The sequence below is a fragment of the Buteo buteo genome, chromosome 29 (assembly GCF_964188355.1).
Source record: "Buteo buteo chromosome 29, bButBut1.hap1.1, whole genome shotgun sequence".
NCBI classification, from domain to species: Eukaryota; Metazoa; Chordata; class Aves; order Accipitriformes; family Accipitridae; genus Buteo; species Buteo buteo.
The window spans coordinates 4,263,321-4,286,505 of record NC_134199.1 but is presented as its reverse complement, the minus strand read 5'-3'; the positions used below and the strand labels follow the sequence as shown (position 1 = coordinate 4,286,505).

Below are 23,185 nucleotides of genomic sequence, written 5' to 3'. Positions count from 1 at the left end.
GCGTACATTCTTGAACCTACATACTATTCCTCACATTTCTTCTGGAAGTTACAGCCTGTCCAAATTCAGTGTCCACCTAAAGTTTCACTCCCTCATATATACTTGTGTGTACATTGCTATGTATTGTTAGATGCCAACTACACTTCCCTACATATATAGAAGCAGCTTCAGTGAAGGGTTAATAGACTGCTGCATGTGAAATTAAGCCTATGAGTTCCTTTGGGATTACAAGCATTAAATAAATATGAGTGATTGTTCTGTTTTGTTTCACTCTGATTTCAGGGATGCCATACATTTTAACAAAGGAGATCAGGTGTTTGATAATGCTCATATGAACATAAAAATGACATTTAGAGCTTTTTGCCCTGTTTTTAAACAGAATTATTTAGCTTAGCCCATTGACAGGTTCCACATATGTACTGATGTGTAAACTTCTGAGAGTCTATCCTGTGTCCCATACTGGGTCTCTAATACTCATAGAGAAGATGCTTGTTGAAACACCAAAGGAGAAAATCAGACATTCAGCTAATGTCATTCTGAGTACCGCAGCAGCTTTTGTACTCATTTTGTCTGTATTATACACTGCCATTCAATGGAAGGAGTAAATTAATACCTACATAATTGGAAGCATTGAAAGAGTAGAGATGAGAGTCTTGGGAGAGAGTTGGATGGATAAACCAGGCAGTTTTGCTATTAGACTGATTATGGGAAAACAACATGACTATCTCTTGCTGAGTCCACTCATTTCATTGAGCACTTAAATCCTTGTTTTCCCACTTAAGGCAGTATTTGCAATTAGTGTTCCCGTTTGGAGAAATCTTCATATTACCTGTATGCCCGAGCCCATAGGCAGCTGTGAAAGCACAGCACTGCGGTTTTTCCAGCCATGTACTAAAGTTATCCTTCAAGACTACTGAATTTAAAGGGCTATTTCAGGGATGTAGTGTCTGTCCTGACCAAAATTCTTCCCTATAAAGAGCTTTGAAAATGTTTTATGGATTTAACCATAGCCAGGAATTTCTTTCAGGTAGTGCTGTAATTTCTCTTTGAAGAACTTAAAATTGTGCTTTAATATAGTAATTCTCCCTCTAGTAATTTATTTTTTTCTGTCAGCCTTGTTCCGAACTCGTAAACAACAGTACTAGTTGGTATGCCACTGAAGTGCAGTGTAGAGACACCCGATTCAGCCAGATCAACGTAGCTTATTTATCAGTAGCAGGAAGCTCAGCAGCTTATTTATGCTGATGCTTGGTTATGTTAGTCCACACTGAGCTTTATGTTGCCAACAAAATAGTTGCAAGATCAGAATTACTGTATTCACAACCAGCTCTGCTAACTCCTAAGCTGCTTTTCAACAGGATTGCAGACAGTCATGTCTCCAGTAAGAAACTGATTTTGAACTATGAGGAAGCTGGAATAAGAGTGGTTGCTAGAAATGTTTCCAATCCTGAGAATGACAACCACACACTGCTTCTCAAAATATGGTTTTCCTCTCCCTCATATCTCATGTAATCATTTTGCAATGTTTGTAAATTCTTAAGCAAATGTTCTGCAATAACAACAAAGTCCTGCAGAAGTCTACAGAAGACAGTCTACACACATGTTGGTTAGTTTTGCAAGGCTTCAAGTCTTCTCCTAATCAGAGGGAATTTCTTCCTCAGTGTTTGATAAATTGCCTCATTCTAAACTATTCACATTTATTTAGTTCTGCCACAGATACACAGCTTAAGCTTATCACAAAACATATGTAAATAAGTCAGTTATTCAAATGTTCTGGCATCCACCAGGATATCTAAGTATAACAAAGAGGCGGTGATAGGTAGTTACATAAAACCCTGTCCACTTGCTTTTCAAATATGACTGAAAGCTGAAAGCTTTCTTTTAAAATTGTTACCTGGGTCTTCTCTTTTCTGTTCCTTCAATCCATTTTCCTTGCAAATAACCACATGTGAACAACCCAAATTGAATTAGGTATGGCTTCCACAGTGTTGCTTATTTGCAGTAAGAGCCATCAATTAATTTAAAATAATTTTCTGTAATTCACATAAGAGCCAGTGTAGCTATGTATTTTTTGCCTAAATCTATGTTCCAGGACTAAAGTGGCAGTTCTTCATGCATTTTCTTAGTTACCTGTCAAACTTCTTTCTTTTCTATTGATAAATGGTGAGGAGGTTACTTAATAATCTGGTTTCCTACAATATCAATTATACACTTTGCCAGGGCAGTGTGACCTGTTCTCTATACAAGAACAGATTCCTAGCCAGACCACTCTGCTTCCTTACATTGCAGCAACTTGAGTTTTCAGTTCTGTGTCGCAACAAACCCAGAAGGCACTCTGGAAGCACATGTTCATCCATTTTTCCCTTAAACTTATTTTATTTGGCAAGTTTTAACAAGGCCTTCCAGTTCACATTTTGCAACTATGCCTTTTCGCTCTTTGCATCTTATCCAAAAAAGCTAAGCAAAGAGAACAGGTCTCTGTCATCATTGCTTTAGATACAGAAAAGATTTGCCTGAGACTCCAAGTTATATACAAGCCATCCCTGTACATCTTTTGCCGGAACACTATTCTTGGCTACCACAGTGGCAATAGTACCAAAAGTCTGTCCCCAGATGCAGGACCATTCATCACTGAAAAGTCTGTCAACTTCTTGTTTCACCTGATGCACATGTTTAAAAGGATCTTCCTCAGAAAGAATTTATAAGATACCAACTGAGCCTTTATATATGTTTGTTATCATAAGGAAATCCAAGCAAGTATTCTTAGCAGTTATCTCTTTGGCTATCAGTAATTCCCTCCCAAGTTCTAGCAGCACCCATTTCAAACCTATTTCCAAGTAAGTGCCTATTTCATAAATATTATCTCTTCCTGCAACTAATTGCATAGCTCAGTTTGGTAACTACTTCTTCCCCAGCACTCATGGTTTTTCTCAAGCTTTCTTAACCATTTCTGTGATTTCCACTCACCTAGCAAATATGTTACACATAATAGCTAGTCTCACAGCTAAACTTCTTGTGATTTACTAAGAATGTAAATGAACCAATCAGATTTACATATTTTGCTTTGATATCCTTCTAAATTGGGTATTCCCTTAGGAAATGTTGACATATCTATCAGCAAGCCTTATGTTTGTAAATGTCCTTCTGAGTTTTGAGCAGGGTTTGTTTGGGTTGGTTTGGTGGTTTGTTTTGTTTTTGGTTTTTTTTTCAGAATAGTAGTAAATAATTAAACTGTTTTCCTTAACTTTTTGCATTACTGATTTCCTCTGTTTTACAAACTGAATGATCATTGTTGCAAATATGTTTGGCAAATGTCATGGCCTATTTTAGAATTCCCCTGTTCAATCACACATACTAGAAATAGAACTATACTCACAGGCCCTAGGGCAGTCAATTTTTCCTTTTCTTGACAGTGGCAGCATTATTTCCTCATGAGCTGCTACAAAAATTGTTAAAACTCTATAGCAAATTCCACAGTTTCTCAGTATGTCTTTGTCTTTCTTCTACTGACTTTCACTTGCAAAGCCAAGTCTACCCAAGTATTAATAAATCAGTTTATTGCCAATTTATTTTAGGAGTCCTCATTTGTATCAAACATACCAAAAGCTCAACTCTGTTTGCATATTGTGCCCATTTCCTTTCTATCCAGGTCTCCACTATTTCTTTGTAAGGTTAAAGTGGTGGCTGACTTGAAACAGCATGTCAAGGGCTGTACAGTGGCTTTTTTTCTGAATGTAGATTTTGAGTATCATCAAAATTATACTAGTCAAATTCAGTGTAGCAGAATCCCATTTCTGTCCACCTCCTGAGCCAATGATTGTGATGCTGATGGTAAACTGTGCTAAACTGACCATCCAAATAGTTTTGGAACATTTGGCATTGATTTGTATGAGCAAAAATAATCCAGAATACCTCCAAAGTAGGCAATTGTTGGAAATTACCCATAATTTCTTACTGATGCGGTTCCAGTTTTGACTGACTTCAACTGATCTGTGAATTTTTAATCTTTTTCTCATTTCTTAGCTCCTTAAGTTGTTGTTTTAACTGAGTCCAATGCTTCATCTTGTGATGAAAAATCAGGTTGCTTGTCCAAGATCACAAATCTGCAAGTGAGAAAAGAACTGAATCAGGTCTCTACATACAGGCTTACTGGCATAACTACTGGCCTGAATTACTTGAAATACAAGGCAAGCATCACAAACCAAAGTTGATCAGATGTTTATCTTCAGAAATACATGCTTAATAACTTTTATTTTTAGAAATACATGCTTAAAAATGTAAAAATATTTCACAGAAACATTAATGTAACCATAATTGTGAAGGAAAAGTTATTGAAATATTTGTTTCATCAAGTTCAAAATAACTTGTAAAACTGATAAAATTCTGAAAGCAAAACAGTAAAATTGAAAGACTGCTTCTATCTCTTTCAAGCCAAATATTTCCATGCAGCATTTCAAAATAAGGGAAAATCTCAGAAGGTATTTTGTCACTTTTATTTTATTGTTGCTGTAGTCTGAATAATCACTTCTAGCCCAAGCGTCCTGTTTGCACAACTTAGTCCTGTGTATGCACTACCTTCAGCTTCCACGCAAATCCATTTCTATGCTTATGTTGTGCCTTAGGTGGCTATAATCTAGGAAGGAAATACAGTAGAATAATATTATAATTTTCATTTTAGAGTCTTGCTGATAACTCAGAGCAGTTGCAATCCTCATTATTATGGCAGACTCACTCTACCTTTTTTATTGCTCATAACTGATTAACTGTGATATGGGGCTGTATTCATTTTCCCCACCATTGAAAAGGAGGCTGACTGGCTCACAGACAATGAGAAATCTTTGGAAAGGAAAACTTCTAGCTGTGTACCTGATCCCAATAAATTTATTTTAAACTGTACACCAGCTCTTTTCTGTACATCTGTGTCAGTAATAAAGTGAATGGTATGAGGCATAATTCACTACAGGTCATGTGGGTTCTGAGATACTTTTCAACTCAGGTCTGAATGTTTCATCAGAGAGTATACATCCACATATTTATGGCACCACAAGATATAAACTAGTGAAGAATCAGGTGTGCTATCGAGGCCTAACTGAATGATAGCTCAAAACTCAGGACTGCCTTATTTATACCTTCTTGGTACTACAAGAGAACAGATTTTTTTCAACTAACGATTAAATTTTGTCTGTCTTCTGCAAATACTTATTTTGCTTCCAGAAAAGCACAGTATCTTATTGCTAATACTGTTAAACACATCCATGTTTTCCTCTTGGACATTGCATGCATTTCACAACAATAATGAAGTCACTCACCACAATACTCACCTTTTGGTTCTCAGTACAGACATTTGATAAAAACAGCAGGAGATTGGGATAATGAAGAGCAAGAAGATAAAAGTTTACCTGAGAGCTATGAAATACTTTCAGAGAACATCCTTCAACCATGGAAGGAAAACATTCCCATGTTTGGGAAACATACAGAAGCATGTGACTTTCAGTTTGTCCCAAAGATGGAGGGAAGAAGGAAAAGGAGGGAGGGAAGGAGGGGGAGGAGGGATGGAAGGGATAAAGGAATGAAGGGAGGAATGAATGGAGGAAGAAGGGAATTGAAGGAAGGATGGAAGGAAAGAGGACAGAAAGAATGAAGAAAGGAGGAAAGGAAAGGAAGGGCCGAGAAGGCAAAGGAAGGAAGAAGTGAAAGAAAGAGGGAAGGAAGGGAGAGGACAGAAGGATGGAGCAAACTTTGGGATGTAGCTGCTTGTGCTGTTCCTGTATGTCTGAAAATCTGAAGAACTGTGATTAACTGAATACTAATTTTATTCTTTCATAAATAAATAAATAAATTCCTTTATTTCCTGAGACAATATGGACTAAACACGTTTTGACAGATCCCTTTAGTTCACCACTGAAAACAGTAGGCATGTATTTGCTATTAAAAGGTATCAGAAAGGAGGAGGAAGAGGTTTTAGAGGAGAGGTTTCTAATACTCGCTTTCATCAGAGCTAAAAGCGTTTGATAGGATTTGGCTTTTTTCCCCCATTATCCATACAGTCAGAATTTCATTTAATTTAAATAACCTTTTGTAGAACATAAAAAGCTTCCACCTAAATTTTGTCTTTCACTTGGCCTCTGAAGAAACCAGCCTCACAAGCACAAAGGTAGCTGCTGCTGCTGCAGCCTTGAAGCCAGCAGGTGGTTTGGGTTTCTAAGAAGATCTCAAGAGCTGCATCCAGCTGAAGAGCCTGCCTTTTCTCAAGAGGCGAGATGGAGAGCAATGGATCTTGGAAGATGGAAGAACCTTGGGATACATGCACCAAATCAGATCTGAAAACAGAATGTCCTCCTCATTACACACCCAACACAGCTGCCATAAAAATAGTATTTGAAGATAAATTGAAGCACACAACTCCCTTCTGCCAGCTCAGAGGCACACAGTTCTTTGTGTAAGGTCTGTGGTTATAGGCATCCCTTAGTAATGCTGGGGAACTTTCCTGGTGCTTGGAAGCGTCAGGATTTATCTATTCTGGGGGCTGAGCAGGAAAATGAGCATTTACAGATATATAACCTACATGGAAATATCCAATGAATCCTGTTTCCTCTTTATAATGTCTTTGTTTAATACATATAATTGCTAACTAAGTGAAACAGAGTTATGCCATCTAGTTGAGCAGTTGCACAGACCTGTAAAGAAATACTGGCATTAGATAACCTGGGCACTCCCTCTAACTACACCCTTACAAACAATGTATGTAGGTCTGTGGCATTGGCGCAGAGAAGTGGTGTTTGCAATATTCCCCTGGAGTCTCCACTTCACTCGCGTCATGGCTGGCTCAGATAGGGCTCCCTACCTAGGAAGGGGAACTTCTGAGCTGCACAACAGGGTATGAATGTAGGAAAAGTCAACAAGCGTGAGCAAAATGTCACTAAAGCTCATCTGTTTCTTCCTCTGCGCTCTGATTGCACCAAATCTCACAGGTAAATGGCTAAAATATCTTCAGTTGACTTAAGGCAGAAGACGAAGGGGTTGTGAGAAACAAAAAGTCTTTCATCCTTTTGTTAAACATGCCTCTACAAAACTTAAGCCAAATAGTATGAGGTCAAGTGATCTTGAATTTTAATTCTTTGTCTAAAATTAATACTAGAATAAGCAAATGAAAAAGACAATCCATAAATTCTATGTTCTGCAAGTCAATTCTGAAATCTAAAGGGGAGTTTCAATTTGGAGGGAATTAACTTACTAATACTGTATTTGTCTCTGCTCTTTCGCTGTTCTGTGAGAAGCTGAACTTTGAAGTCCTCTTGTAATGCTGATGTCTTTGAGCACAGGAGATGCCCTGCCTGTGGAGTGGATGCAGGGTCAGAGAGGAAGGGTACAAAGTGCTAATTAATAGCTCAAAAATGTTCACTGAGGGTCTCCTTTACCCTGGAAGAAGGCAGTGCAATTTGTAATCTGCTTCTCCAAGTAAATGCTAGGCTCCAAACAGATCTCCTAGAAGGAGTTTGGACTCAGATCTCCTGATTACACTTCAGTGTTTTTGCAATGGCCCGTCCTCTAGAAAGCAAACATGGCTCGCCAGTGTGCTTGGATTTTACTCAGTTCTGTCTTTCTAAATGTGCCTTCTTAGCTCTTGAATTCAGGTTGTGTCTTGCTCCATTTTGTTCTCTGCCTCAGAAAAAATAGTTTTATAGCTTCCTTGGCCAGCAAAACACTTTGGATCACTATTTATAGTTCTTAGTTGCTAGGTACGGAAACCACTGACTCAGCGTCAAGTTGCATATGCTCTGAAAATTTCTGTGGAATAGGGAAGATTATGACAAATGTTTTTTAAAATGGCAAAGCTGGGCAGCTATTGTTTAAAGAAATTTGGGGTTATTTTTACCATATTTTTGTTTAAGGTCTGGCTAGTTGTGTGATATTTCTGCACAGGTGCCATGTTGCCTGCGTGAGTAGTGACCGCCAGCCTTGCTCAGCTGTATACTCGTCCAATTTTGTCTTCTACACTGTGACAGACAGTAGGACAGAAAGGTGGGATAACTTACACTATGTCCCCCATTCTCTTGGACTTGACCTGAAATATGAAAATTTGTGTCCTAGTCTCCTTTTTGAGCAAAGAACATTTTTTGATTGAATGTTTAAATCTGCCCCTGTGGTTGCACAGAGCAGACACCAGGTTAGAAGATAGTGTGTTCCTGTCTAGCCTGGGAGTCTAGGCTTTGTATCCTGGGTGCTGGGGAGATCTTGCCTTTTGCGGTCAGTTTGTGCAGTCGGCAAATGAGGGAGAGGATGTTCCCAGAGCCGTCAGTTAATTATAGCCAAAGAGATTGTTTAGCATAATCTATTATTGTTGTGTAAAATGTTATGTTTCTAGGAGTTAAAGATGTATGGCTTTCATTTTCACCATTTAGCTTTCAAAGAAATTCCTTTAGCTTTTGAGGGTGTTATAGACATTACTCTATTTTCTTGTCACCAATATTTAGAGTTCAGAATTCCCTTGTCAGATTCCCCTTCACTGATATTTCCTCAAATGCAGAGAGGCAGAGTACGTTTGAAGATACAAGAAGCTGGTGACACTGTTGTCCTCCAGATTAGAAAAAGGAGATTAAATGGTACAGTGCTGGAGGTTAGAAGACAATGCTTATTAGCACAGCAATAAAGAAGGATTTCTCACCCCTGTATTTAAAATTTTATGGGGCATGCCAGAAAAAGAACAGATGAGGTTAAGCACTTCTGAACACTATGCAACACTGATTCTGGAGTTACTGTTTCTTCTTGTGTTTGTTGAGCCCCTGAAAAGAGAGGCTATTATGAATAAAGTAATTTTATTAATATTTTTGCAGTGTTCACTTACATTTAACAGTAAGTAGTGGTGATAGTAGTGATGAAGTAACAGCAAGTAATGATGAAGCAGTAGTAATGAAATATTATTCTGTTCTATATTCACAGAGAAAGAAAGGTATCAAAATCTATCCCAGAGCAATGAAATTTTATCAGGGTTTATTTAAGGCATTTTAAACTGAAAAGTGAGACAGACAAATGTACTGGACTTGGTCATGAAATTTTTTTTGTTTTAGTTGTAAATTCTTTAAATTTAGCACAAAGAGGAGAAAAACATTAAAGCAGGGAAGTCATCACCATTTTAAATGGAAATCCATTCTCTGTGTAACAAATGAAATGGAATATACTGCTGATAGGATAGGAGGCAAAAATGCTATTTACAGAGAAAATCTGGACATGTGGGGTTTTTTGGCATGACTGGAGATGTTAGGGTAAGAGTCAGTACCCTAGCTTGAAAGACTGTAGTTTGGCTTTTCCTGTGAAGCTATTTACATATTGCTTGTGAATCCAAAATCAAATGGAAGTGGTATGCAGCCCTGGGCTAACAGTCTTCTAGGTCCTGCCTGCTGTCTCTGTTCAGTTGTCTCCTGCACTCCGTATGATTGTTGTTTCTTTTCCCTTCAAAATTCATAGACTTAGTGAAGTATTTTAGTACTGAAACAACATACTTCACTGTTTATACTCACTGCTTTCCCTATTTATATAACCTAGAATTGTCTTTTCTCCCAGTGTTAAACATGGATTTGCTTGCAATTGTTTTGTGGGCTGTTGCAACAGATGGATTGGTGAAACAGTGAATATAATTTGTTTGGATATGACACAGGATACGTCATGTCTACATCAACAGTATTTTGGAAAAGCATGAACCTCTCTTCTGAAAAACAGCTTTCAGCATGGCTCTGGGTCCCAGGCAGAAAGCAGGGAAGTGCATCATTGCTTTTATTGCTCAGGGACCCCATTTAATTTCTGTACTAGATGAAAAGATCTCAGGTTTTAGCTTTACACCTTTTTAATTCAGTCCTGAGGGCTGTCCACTGTGTTTGCAGTAAGGCATGGTTATGCAGTTACAAAAATCTCTGTACATACCATCAAGTGAGACATACTAAAGCTGAATCCTAATTTTCACTTTAGTGTATTTGTTATTTAATTATTTAACCTTACAAGTGCAAAATCTTATAATTTTTACATCACAGCTACACACATACATATGTGTGTATACTTATGCCCACACAGATATCTGTTTCCATATTCTTTGATTATGAAAGGTAAAGAATATTTTTCTCTAGGGATGCAGTTCCCTTCATCTGAAGGCAGATGTCCAAACTAGTGCACAGTTCACGTGAACTACATGTCCATAACACTATACCCCACCACCACTGTCTTAGCTGCAGTGCTGGAGACTTAGTTTTCTGACACTGAAGTGCAAACACTCCATGACATTGAATGAATAGCTGCTGTGTGGTACGGCTTTGCCACAGAAGATATGTGGCCCTGTAAAAATCAGCAAATATGCTCTGGAGATAACACATATGAGCATTAGGGGTTTATATATCTTTTTTTTTCTTGGAGAAGAGTTCTTACAAGTAGCAGAATTTGTGCCCATCCTCAATCTGTTAATACCAAACAGAAATTTACATCAGCGAATTTTTTTTAGAGACACATACGCTGTCATTAGGCCCAGAGTTTTTCCTAATGAAATGAAGAAAGAAACCTTAGAGTCTCTATATGAACTTTTGTGGTTCAGCTGAAGTGAGGTCACAGGTCTCACTCTGCCAGTAGGAGAGTCATTGGTTTTGCCAGCAAACCAGGAGAACAGTGTACTAAGCTAAGCATAGCCAGGAAATGAAGAATGGTCTCAACCAGATACAAAATAATCTTTAGGCCATTAAAAGGTAGATAGTCCAATTCAGAACTATCTTCTTCTTCTTTTAAAATTGGTTTCTAGACAGTTTAATAAGACAGGGTTCAGTACTGTTGAATACAAAAAAATATATATCCATAAAATCCTAAAGTCAAGGACTTAAAAATGTAGGAAACACTCCAGTGCAGTTCACCCCTGTTCAGACCTGGAACATCTTTATGTGTGTGAGTCATGTGGAAAAACTAGTGTCTGATCATGTAACTGAAGTCTGTTACGTAATTCACATACTTAGGTATGCCAACTCCCAAAATTAACATGGGAACCAAGAGTACAAGGAAAAGTAGTAGCAAACACTCTAAATGTTGAGAAACATGGAGAATACAAGAGACCAAATGGGTGGTTAAGCTGCAGAGCAAAGGTCAATAAAGACTTTTTTTTTTTTTTAAAGACAAAAAGTGCCTTGACGCTAGTAGGGACCTCCAACCAGCCAGTAGTGATAAAACTGCTGACATGGCAGACAGTGACTGCTGCTATCTAAATGTCAAGGAATAAAGCTTCTCATCCAGAGATATCTGACTTTTAGTTTAAAGAACTGCTGAGCATTGTGTCAACAGATCCATGTAACATGCCAAAGAATTCATAGAAGAGTTGGCATCAAGGTTCTCCACGTCATTAGTGATTTTATAAAGGTATGAATACAGGGAATATTCTAAGGCAGAAAGAGGACCAATGTTGTTCCAATGCTTTAAAAGAATAATCATGAAAACATTGCTTATGGACTTGTCAACCTAGTTTTGATCCTGGGTAGAATAACTGACATTAGCTGGTTAACTTTGTAAACACAGCTTAAAAGAAGATACCCTCTTTTAATGACAGTTAAAGCCTAATGGAAGATAGACCTTGTTAAGTTAAATAGATGTTATTAAAAAAAATAATTTTGACATAATCTTTAGGTAACATAGATATATTGTGATAGAACAGTTACCTTGTTTCTGGGAGAGTGTTGAAATGACCACTGCTACACTGGGTTGGTTGAAACTGCTCCATCTATTCCTCCCTTCCAATGGTTCCTTGGGAACCATTCCCTGCTAAGCAGAGAAAACATAATTTTCTTGGGACTGGAAAGTAGCAGAACAGAGATAAGTCTGTTCCCATAGTGTAGTGCAGATTGTGCACAGTGCCTTCTGTGCTCTGGTCCAAACACTGCTACAGATTTTACATTAAGATGCCGTAGGATAAAATTAACTACACTGTTGGTACCATCCCATGCTTATGCATTGACAATCTCAGAGTAATGTAATAATTTCATTTATAGTCCACTGAATAAGTTTATTCTATTAAAAGGCACTTTGATTACAGCCTACAAGAACTTATTAGAATCTTGCAACGTGAAAAAAGGTGTAACAGAGCTAGGATCTACAGTGTCCAGTCCAGTCAAGCCTGGAAACAACACATTTCGAACCATTACATCCATTGGAACAGTCTATGGGATGCAACAGAGTATCTGTTACTTGACTTCATTAAATCAAATTGGATGGCTTTATAAAAGCTTGAACTTTTCTCACTGTTTTACTGATACAATGAAAAACTCTGAAATAATTAAAAGGCATGCTTTGCCTTTCTGTAAGCAGTGCCAGCCTAACTGCTCTGTCATTGGCTCTTTGGTTGTCATTTCTTCTTCTCTCTAAAATACTTTCAAACACTGAAGTGACAGTAGTGAAATGAAGAGTGTGTATTTCTGATGCAAAACACAGTTTTGCACTATCCATCTAAATTTTTTCCTAGTACATTCATATACCTTTTTTCTTTCTTTCTTTTTTTTTTCTTTTGCTGGGAATTTTAGGTGAAGATGCTTTGTTGCCAGCACCTCAGAATATCTCTATTCTTTCTACCAACATGAAACACTTCTTAACTTGGAGTCCTGTGATCATCCAGGGAGAAACTGTGAGATACTCTGTCGAGTTTCAGGGGTAACTTCTGGGGTTTTTTTCTTCTTTGCTCTTTAAACACTGTTTACTAAGACTTAAAATCCTGCACTGTTTGGATGTCTTGAGTGCTCTTCAGTTCACAAGCAAAAGAAGTTTGATAATCCAGCACTGTTGATCACAAGGGGGGGAGGGGTGGTGTGGTGTATCCTTTTGCTCTGATTCTGAGACTGTTTACAGGTTAATAGATACCTGAATAATCCAAGGTTTGTATTAAGCCCACATATGAAAACTGCCTCTGTCCAAAGAATTCAAAAGTTAGGAAGATTAGCAACAGTTTATTTAGAAGAGGAAAGAGAAAACATTTGAGATTTATTCAGCATTAATCTTTTAAACATTTAAACTACATTACAGGAGGTTTCTGATAATCTTGAGCAATGGCTTGTATCACAGTATGGATTTGGAATTCTGGTTTACCAGGGATGATCAAGTCAAGTGAGTGGGCAGGATCTGATGCATTAACACTGCGTTGGCTATCCCCACCTCCTACAATATCATGCTGCATTTGGCTCATGAACAAGCTGGCTCTGGGAGATTTTCTCTTGATAAGATCTAAAACACACCCATACTGGTTTCATACACCCCAATGTATCCCAGTACTGGTTTTAGCTGGAAAGAAGCAGTAAGCAGCCTTAGCCCATGTCACAGATACATCTCCTATCAGACTGTTGCCTGTCTGCTTTCTTTTCCTTTCCTCAGGGAGTACGAACGAGAGTACGCCAATGAAAGCTGGATTCCCATCTCTGAATGTTCACTCATCACAGCCACGGTGTGTAACATCACAGAGGATATCTCAGCCACTGTGGCCTATAACCTGCGTGTAAGGGCAGATGTTGGTCCTAGAAGATCAGAGTGGGGCACCCTGAAAGGTTTCTTCAATCGTGTCACAAGTGAGTCCTGCTATTTGGCTTAAGCTACATCGATCACGTTAATTTCTCAGAGTTCGGTGTTGAGGGATTGCTGACGTGCATGTTTGTGTACTGTGCATGTCACACAAAGCCCATAAACACACAGAGCACACACTACTTCTCAGGTCCTGTCATACTGGGTTGGGATGTTACACTCTTAGACAGCCATGCTGTGTTCTTGGGTATGAGTTCCTCCTGAGGCAGGGCTGAATTTACCAGGGCTTGAATTTCAAGGGCTTCAAAGACAGGTAATAGGACTATAGGCATTTCTTTTGGCATGTTGGCCACTCTTGCCCCTGATTTCAAAGAGTTCTGATCAATCAGGGTTGCTGTCAATGCTCCATCTAATCCATGTCATCTAGTCACTTCTGAGGGTCCAGAACCTGATCCTATGGAAGCACTTACTCTAGAAAACAACCGTGACACCCTCTCTCTGCCTCATGAAGTAACCTCAGAAGAGGAATGAAAAATGGAAACAGTAGCATTGCTGAAGTCCTAGCAATGCAGGGTATTCTCTCCATTTCCCTCCAACTCCTGCAAAACTTGAGGCCCAGGTCAACCCAAAGATCATGTTGCAGCCTAAAATTAGCATACTATTTCCAGTGCTTCTCTGGAATCATTACCTCTGTTCTCTGCTATGTCGTCAACTGCCTTCAGCAATAAAAAACATGGTGGAAAAACTCTGCTGAGGTCACTATTAGAGTGCAACTCTGAGTCTGAGATGGGCAGCAGTCATCAGTTTTAGCCAGGGAAGAAATTTTCTGTCTGAGTCCAGAGTTGACCCAATCTTAAACTTTCATCAGTCATTGGAAGTTATCTACTACTTCATGAGTGAGCAGTCCTCACTCATACAGAGCACTTAGTCAAAGCAGCCCTCTCAGAAGTGCTGCCTAAGTTGGTGAGTGTGTCTCTTGGTATGGAAATGTTTTCTAGATAGCGCTTTAGGTGAAAAATCCTTCCCTTTTCCAGGAGCTATGGTGGCATAGAGTTGAGCCATGAAAAATCTTTCCCTTTTCTAGCAGCTACAAAGGCAGAGAGTTGAGACACAGACCACACTGTCAGGCAGAGATAGGGGAAGGATATTCCTTAGCTTAACCCTCTTAATGAAAAAAAGCAGCAACTTTCTCATGGTACAGTGAAGTATTTGACAGCTTGGTCCTGTGTCTTAGAGACCTCAAAACAATCCTCTGGCTAAGCTGTAAAAGTTCAGAGGATTCAGCTTCAATGGGCTGCAGTGCGAATATGCATATATGGAAAAATGTTTAAAGGAGAAAGAAAAGTCACCTAAGTTCTTGTCCTTATACATTTTTACTGCTCACTTTCCCTTGTCTCTGCTTTCACATCTCTTAGGAAACCTGGCATTAAGTCTGAGAGGAACTAAGGAATTCAAAGCACAGCCCACAGGTTCCATATGTGGTTCATAGACAGTCAGGGCATCAGCACAGCCCACAGTACTTCTAGACTAAATAGCTCTAATGTCAAAGCCTTAGGTGTAGATACACATAAAGTATGATAACACATGGAAAACACTTTTAAAAGATCTTCCTAAAACTAACAATTTATTCAGTCTTACTTCTTCATTTATCAAAATTCAGAAGGTTAGTTGGTATCCAGTGTGCCAGCACAGAGATAAATATAAGTGCTCCTGTTCGGTTGGTAGTTGCAGTGTCCATTTATTAATACATTAGCCCAGTATTTTTTTTTAACCTCCAAATGATGTTATCACTTTTTTTTTATTTTGAGACATTGTGTTAAGCTGATTCTCAGCTTTTAATTTAAATGTATAACGTAGTTTTCCAGGCCTCTCATTTGTGTCACACTCATCATGAACATACTTGGATTTTATGTTTTCATATTGCTCAGTGTTGATGGCAATTCACTGGATGTAAGAGCAAATTCTATTAAGAACATCTCTTTTGTATGTGGCTATACATTGCTTTCCTTTCTTTCTTGAAAGCAAGGAGGTTGAAACTAGTTTCAGCGACAACAGAATGGTAAAGAAAGGCATAGATAAGTAGTGCAGATATGATCTCTGTACTGCCTTAATTCCCAATTCACAAATGTACAGTGAGTAGTTTCATCCATGCTTGATTGACTCTGATTGTTTCACTAGTACTCCTCACAGCAGAATCCCAGACCAAACTAAGCTTTGAATATCAAAGTAAGGAAGAACCAAATCACCTACAGATTTACTTGCATACATTTACAAAAACTTAAGTCACAGCAGGTCATCAGCCCAAGTCTATCTAAAACCATGTAGATACTAAAGGAAAATCAGGATTCATATGAACTGCCAGAGTTATCCTGAGGCTCATGTTGCTTTTTCCTTCACCTTTGAATAAGTGCCAAAATTACCATGAAGAAGCAGTGGTTTCACAGCTCCTGTTCTGTGTGTTAGTGCTAAGCTAATGCCCAGGAGCAGAAGAACTGGCCTGATCTGGTGTCTCAACTTCTGGTCGCCCAGCTGGTTCTTCTGCTGTTGATCACACTGGAGAAAATTCAAAACCTTTCAAGTTCTGTGCAACTCAGCTATTGCCAAACTCCTATTCGCAATGCCAGTCATGGTCTTCCTCCTGCTTAAAGTCTGCTACTGTATCTAGACATACTAGGAGGTAGAGCAGAGAGAAGTTTCTACCCCACTGAAACAACCAGCTATTATTCCAGATTAATGTTACTGTGCTCAAGATGTCAGCTTCTCTTCCTCTCCTAGCTGGGAAAAGGAAGACAGTTTTTAAGGGTTGCCTCTGATGTGGTAATGGTGCTCTCTCTGTGTTGGCAGCTTCCCTGACCCCACCTCTGATGAAGGTCATAGCAGATGGGTATCATTTACTAGTGGAGCTGGAAGACATGGGGCCTGCCTTTCAGTTTTGTGTTGTCTATTGGAAGAAGGGCCAGGAGAGTAGGGTGAGTTTTACCCTCGGGTTTTTGGGCAGTAACAGAGAGCCCACATACTTAGAGTGAAAGCATACAGACATTGCCCAGGGCCTGTTTGCCAGTCCAAGCTCCTGCTGTGAGGCTTGAGGGCCTGCCTGGCATCAATATGTGCCATATTCCTCTACACATACCAGTGGGTTGCTCTTACCCCCATGGAGAAGCTTGTCTGTTCTTTCCACATTTCCTTCCCTGAGAAGAGGAATCACCCCAGGGATGTCAACTATTGAAAGAAACCAGAAGTCAGGAAATGAAGGTGTTTATGCTGACTTTCTTCTCTGAACGTCATTTGGTTTACTCAGACCACGATTAAGGTGTTACACTGAGGTGCTGACAAAGTTTTCTCAGAAGTTTTTTGTAAAACAGCTTGCCTGGAACAGTGAGCTGTAACTTGCTTAGCTGAGGGTGTTGCTTACACCTGGATAATACTGCAGTAGTGACAATTTATGTTCCATTCAGGTCCTTCTGTTTTCACTAGACATCGATTTTTTTTTTTCCTCCCAGGAACTTGGTGCTTCCATAGCACCTAAGAACATAAAAGCAGCCATATAAAGTCAGGGACAGTCAAACCCAGTATCTTCTCTCTGCCAGTGGGCAATGGAGATGACCAAGGAAGATAGTAAGGAGAGACCCTGTGTGTAATTACACTTAGATTATTTTCTGAGATTTCAGAGACACAGGTCCAGGAAATTCCTGAGCCAGAAATGATATCATTAATAGCCCCTGGTGATTTTTTGTTCCATTAATTTATCTGTTCTGGTTTTCAAGCTATGTAAACTTTTAGCATGTACAACTTCCTGTAGTCAGGATTTCCGCAGCTTAAGTGCTGTGCAGTCTCAGTCTTGGTTTAAAGGGGAGAGAGAGGGACAGAGAACAGTTATTCCCTATTCACTTTCCTCACCACTCTAACAGTGTATCTTTTTTCCAGGCCAAGGACTCCCAGACTACTTAGTTGTTCCCTGTGGAAGCCCGTCTAGCTATTTTTGCCTTTACCAAGGTGGACAGGGAGTAAACCTGCACAGTTCAAGGTGCAGGAGCACTATGAGTTAGCACCATAAAACAAAACAAGTCTTCACAGTCTTGTCTTTTCTCAGAAATTGTTGACATGGGTGACTACCACACAGCTGACTATCCCATGAAACCTGAACCCCATGTTCCTGTTTCTGGTGGGGGATGCTCAATTTAAGGTCCAGTCACTGACTGTAAAAATGAAGGGGAAAAATTCCCATGAGCATCATTTCACTTTTATCTGTGTTGAATTTAATTTGTCATTTTATTACAAGATCCTCTTGCAGTTCTTCACAGTTGGCTGTCATCTTTATTATTCTGAAGTGTTTTTTTAGTATCATTAGCATGTATTAGTTTTCATTTTTCTTCCTGATCATCTGTAGTAACACAGTGGTGAGCACAGATCTGCATGGGCCTCCACCATGACTTCCTTCCACTCCAAGAAAGGATTAGCAATTAATAATACAAAAGTCTTTCTTCTATCAGGAAGCAGCAGGAGCAGGTCTGCTCACTATGAGCAGGAAGTCGGGAGTCACGGGTGATCCCAGTGCAAGCAGTGCCCTCCCCAATGAAGCACAGACCCACATGGTCTGACCACAGTAGGCAGAATCAGGTACTGGTAACAGGGTCCATCACCAGCCCCAGACAAGACAAGTGATGAACCAGGCCCAGGGTCCATACAGAGACCCCAGCCAGGAGCAAAAGGAGGACCAGAGACAGGGCTGGAGGACAAGGCTGCCATGTACTTAACCAAGGGTCCATCCAGGAGACAAGCTACATAGAATGTAGGTACAAGGTCCATCCAGGAGACAGAGCTGGAGACAGGCACACCTCCAGCTTAGCTCAGACTGGGACTGAAGGCCCTGGGCTGAGCTTAAATGGGGCTCCTGGGCCATGGACAGAAGGCTGAAGATGCAGGGGCAGGCAGGGCTGGTCAGGGCCATTGCAGCCTGGTTAGTGCACTCAGAGGTCCAATGCCTTTTTATCCCATGGCTGTTAGCTTAATAGGCTTTTGAAATAGATCTTCTTGACTACCTTTTGGAAATCCAAGTAAATGAGATCAACCTTGTCCATGAGCTTTCTTACACCTTAGAAAGCATCATATAGGTTTGTATCTGACTGCATTTTATGAATTAAATGTTAAGTCTTCTTCAGTATATGATATTAATCACCTAAACATTAATTCCAAACTTCAGAATAGTTTCTACCAACTGGACTGTCACAAGCATCAGGTTTGCTGGTCAGTACATGTCCAGTTCTCTGCTGGGACTCTTTTATTTTATTTTTTTTTAATATTTATCACATTTGACATGTCTGACTTGAGGTTTTTGCAAGAGGTTACACATCCCCGGTAGTGATTGACCTGATTTTGTCCTTGAAATCTTTTTAAACTAATGGCCCTCAAGATCATCTTTCTGTGAAGGAGGATGTTTTGATGGTGAGAAGGACTTGCCCTGCCAGGACAACCCTACTGGGTTGTTGGAGGTGTCTGTATGTGTGTGATGCTGGAGGCTAATGAGCTCTCCCGTGAGCACAGGCTTTGCGTCTGCAACACAGCAACATTAGGATCAACTAGCTAATTGTTACATTAGGATCAACTAGCTAATTGTTACCTGTCCTCTCAGGACTAGGAATTCTGGGAATAACTTCATTTTGCCAGCAGTTAATTGAGTCTTATTTATTGCAAAAAAATAATGTACTGGTGGTCATATGCTGTTTGAGGGTTGCTGAAATGTGTTACAGTTGCACATGCCAAATTCACTTGCTCCTCACTAGCCCAGTCCATCCTCTCTCTGTGCTCTAGTGTCATTTTGGTACCCCAGCAAAGACTCAGATCAGTGAAGACCTTAGTCATCAAGCCCTTACACCAGGGGAGGAGGTGTTGTGGCCCAACATCACCATTATGGCTCTTTGGCTCACAGCTCCTTCTTTCCATCCCTTCCTACCCTTCCAGATGTGTGCGGTCTCATTCTGCACTCCACTGTGCTTCCTCATTTGCTGCTTTTCTCCCTCTCTCCTCTTATTCACACAGTCCTCTCTGACACCTCCTGCTGCTCCTTCCTTTTCTCCCAGTAAAGTCTGGGACAGCATCACATTAGGACTCCCGTTCTCAGTTAGCTCCTTGCCCTATGTTCTAATGCTCTCTCTCCTGGGTCTGTGGCAGATACAGCAGAAGGTGGTGAAAGAGGTCAGCTCTGTGGTTCACCTGGACACCATGGAGGCAGGACCTGATTATTGTGTAAAAGCTCAGACATATGTTGAGGCGATCAACAGAAGCAGCAGCTTCAGCCAGACACAGTGCGTGAGAGCACAAGGTAACAGTCGGCCTTCCTTCCTATTCCCCTGGTGTAGTCGTGCCTGAGAAGGATACCCCAGCAGTTCTTCCTTTTATTTCCACTCAATAACTCCAGTCTTGTTTGCAAATGTGCTGCCCATTTGTTCCTTGGGGGAGGTAAAAAAGGAAGACTCAGGAGTGCAGCCCCCTACACTGGCACTGGTATCCTACCTGGAGTGTGCCGACAAAGAATCTCACCAAGATGGGTGGGAAGAGCAGCCACAGAGGGTGCAGGCTAACTGCATTGAGTGGTTTGTCCTCAGTCTCTCTGAGAAGTTTTGCTGCTTCTGTTATTTCTAGGTGGCACATCCATGTGGCTGGTTACTGCCCTCTTCTCCTCTGCTGGCTTAGCTGTGGCTGCTTTGACCCTGCCTTTCCTTACCTGGAAAACATGTAAAATCTTTCAGTATTCCTGCTGCCCTGTTGCTGTCCTGCCAGACACACTGGTAAGTTTTTTTACTGTGCTTTATCGGTTTTTAGAGTGCTGGGTAGTCACAGGGTCATGGGGCAGGCAGAAAAAGCGGACACATGCATAGGAAGCCTTGCTCATTCCCGTGTGATGGGCTGAGCTGCAGGGGTCAAGCAGCCCACATGAATTAGCTGCACAGCTGTCACTGCCTTCGGCCTACAGCCCTGAACAGGGAAGGTGCTGCTGGTGCTTGTGGGGAAGCAGCTTGGGAGGCATGGACTGAGCCTGCCTGACCAGCTGCTCCCTGAAAAAAACAGCTGCGTCATTGGCAACAGTGGTCCATGTGTTGTGGTTCCAGCACTGAGCTTCTCAACTCCTTGGTGAGGAGAAATCAATCATTAAAAGCAGCTTCTTTTCTCGCTCACTCAGGAGGAGTGTGTTTCAGTCAGTAGCTTAAATGTGCTGTCCAGTTCAAGTGAGAATGCAGGCAGCAGCTTTTGTGGCTGTGGGTTCCTGAGCCCTGGGTCTCTGGGCAGTTGTGCCAGGAAGGATGAGAAGAACGGTTTGTGGGGAAAAGTAGAAGAGAGACAGACAAATTCATCAGCCTGTGGGTGAGTGTGTGCGTTTGTTTTACAGAAAGTATCAGAGGCCCCCACCCAGCTGATACTGTGTGGCAGTGAAGAAGCTGAGCAATGTGATGTGATGGTGTGTGTGATGCCCTCAGAAGAAGTTCTCCGACTGTGGATTCAAGAAACACTTTAGAGCACCCCAGAAAAAAACAGCCTGTGGAAACCGATCTTGTAAGCAGAGCTGGCAGATTGTGCCCCAGCCACTTTCCTCAGAGTGTCAATAAGTAACACTGTTTTCTTTGTGTCTACAAGCTGCTGCAAACCAAAGCTGGTGTGTATGAGCACATGGCTGGTGCTCCTCCACTTTGTAACATCTTCATCCATCTACATAAAAAGCCAGTAAAGGTCACAGGTGACAACTGCCAGTTTCTATACTTTCCTTTCATACACATACCCATGACCAGACAAGGCCAGACGAGGATGGGGCTTTGAGCAACCTGGTCTAGTGGAAGGTGTCCCTGTTGATGGCAGGGCACTTGGAACGAGATGATCTTTAAAATCCCTTCCAACCCAAACCATTATATGATTCTATGAGTTAACTCATGTTCCCTTTACCTCTGTCAACCACATCGATGGTTCCAAGGCAGAGCCCACCCATCAGCCACCAAAATTTCACCAGAGCAATAAATGTAGAGCCCAGTCTTTTAGTTCCAAACCATTTCAGCCTCAGTATTTTTAAGAGAAATTGAGCAGCTAGTAAGAGCTCCTTACATGGCTAAAACAGCTGGAATGAGCAGGAAAAAAAAAATGCTTTTAGGGCTGCAGGCCCTGACCTGAGGTTACACTCAATGAAAAGGATGTTGACAGTGGCTGGACACAATAATTTGCTGCATGTAACTGATAACAATGTATGGTGCCAAAAAAACTTACAGACAGCACCATGAGGGATGGCTGGGTTTCACCAGTGCTTAGGGGGGAGTGATGTGAAAAACAGCCAGACTTCAAAAATGGTTGGAGGGAGCACTGAGAACCTTTTGGGGAGCAAAGCTTTGCAAGACCAGCAGCGTCGCTCATGCTATATAGGGCCAAGATGACCTAGGCAAGTGTCAAAAATACAAAAGCTGGATATGCATGAAGGAAAACTAGGATCTTTAGGGAAAAGATAATCAGAGGTGAATTGTTTAAATGAGAGGGAATTGTAGTGGAGAAATGGAGTGGAGAAATGGAGTGGAGATCAAGAAATGGGAAAAGAAATGGGAAAGGGGACAAAAAGATGTGCAAATCATGTGGTCAGGATCGTCCAGGGTGCCTGCAGAGCATCCCTGTGGTTCAACACCACACCTGAAGCAGGACATTGATTATGTCACTCAAGGAAAACCTGATTCTGCAGTCAGGGGGGCCAGGGTGAGAGGCAACTGGAGTGCTTATCATGGCTAGTGGGGGAATATCAGGATAGATGGATCAAGCATCCCAGCATTACTGTGTTAGTGGCCATTCCAGGCCTGATGACTTCATTATCTTCCAGATATCTTGTCATCATCTTAAGGAAGGAAATTGCAAAAGACAAAGATAAATTCCTGCTAAATAGAAATGAATTATAGTTGTTCTGTGGATATTGAAATTATGACTGTCACTTCGAAGAAAAGTAATCTATTACCTGCGGAGCAGAGACTTGTGTTAGCAGGGCATGAGAAGTCTTCGAGCTGAAAAGCTTTTTTTTAAAGCTATCAGTGGAACTAATGAAATGTAAAACACCTCTTTCTTAAAGACTGTACCTTTTTAAATTTAATTCTTGCAATCTTGCATCAGGCCATCAGGTGGCAACAAAGCACCGTGAGAAAAGTAGAAGTGACTCAGGACTATTCGTACCTCTGTGTTCACGCCCCAGTCGCTGGCTAGCACCTCACTTTCATGTTGCAGCCCAGTTGCTTGTTTTATTTCTGTCTCGCTAGCTTCTGTCTGGACAGTATTAGGATATAGTGCTTTGGTGTTAAATAGAAAGATTGGTACTCCTGAATTGGTAGCAAATTACACAGGGAGAAAATCTGTGCAAGTTTGAGCACTGAAGACTCAGGGTCGATTTTCATGGTTGTTGATAGTTAATTAAGAAATGCCTAGTTGCAAACACCCATACGATGATGGGCCCTGACAAGCAGAAGATTTGGGAGCAAAGAGGAGAAGGGCATGCATATGGGCTGATATGACAAGTGCTGAAAGGCCCAGCAGGTCTTGTGTGTCTACAAGCTGCTGCAAACCAAAGCTGGTGTGTATGAGCTCATGGCTGGTGCTCCTCCACCCACGAGGCCTTGGTGGTAAAGCTGGTTTAGAGAGCTCCTATGCCTCTCCT

General features: G+C 40.8%; 1 protein-coding gene across 1 annotated transcript; it reads left to right on the top strand.

The window, feature by feature from the left end:
• Positions 1–6,260: 6,260 nt before the first annotated feature.
• Positions 6,261–21,196, top strand: IL20RB (interleukin 20 receptor subunit beta). The gene is made up of 8 exons (XM_075059286.1): positions 6,261–6,374; positions 6,890–6,971; positions 12,537–12,663; positions 13,378–13,568; positions 16,366–16,490; positions 19,690–19,840; positions 20,161–20,306; positions 20,906–21,196. Exons 1-8 carry the CDS (start codon positions 6,261–6,263, stop codon positions 21,029–21,031), a joined length of 1,062 nt encoding a protein of 353 aa, XP_074915387.1. The 3' UTR covers positions 21,032–21,196.
• The last annotated feature ends 1,989 nt before the right edge of the window (positions 21,197–23,185 follow it).

What these genes read in the sequence shown, in the direction of transcription:
- IL20RB (XM_075059286.1), top strand. Translation starts at nt 6,261, where the DNA reads ATGGAGAGCAATGGATCTTGGAAGATGGAAGAACCTTGGGATACATGC. An exon ending in ACACAGCTGCCATAAAAATA is followed by an intron (nt 6,375 to 6,889) that starts GTATTTGAAGAT and finishes GTATGAATGTAG; the next exon opens with GAAAAGTCAACAAGCGTGAG. An exon ending in ACAGTGCGTGAGAGCACAAG is followed by an intron (nt 19,841 to 20,160) that starts GTAACAGTCGGC and finishes TGTTATTTCTAG; the next exon opens with GTGGCACATCCATGTGGCTG.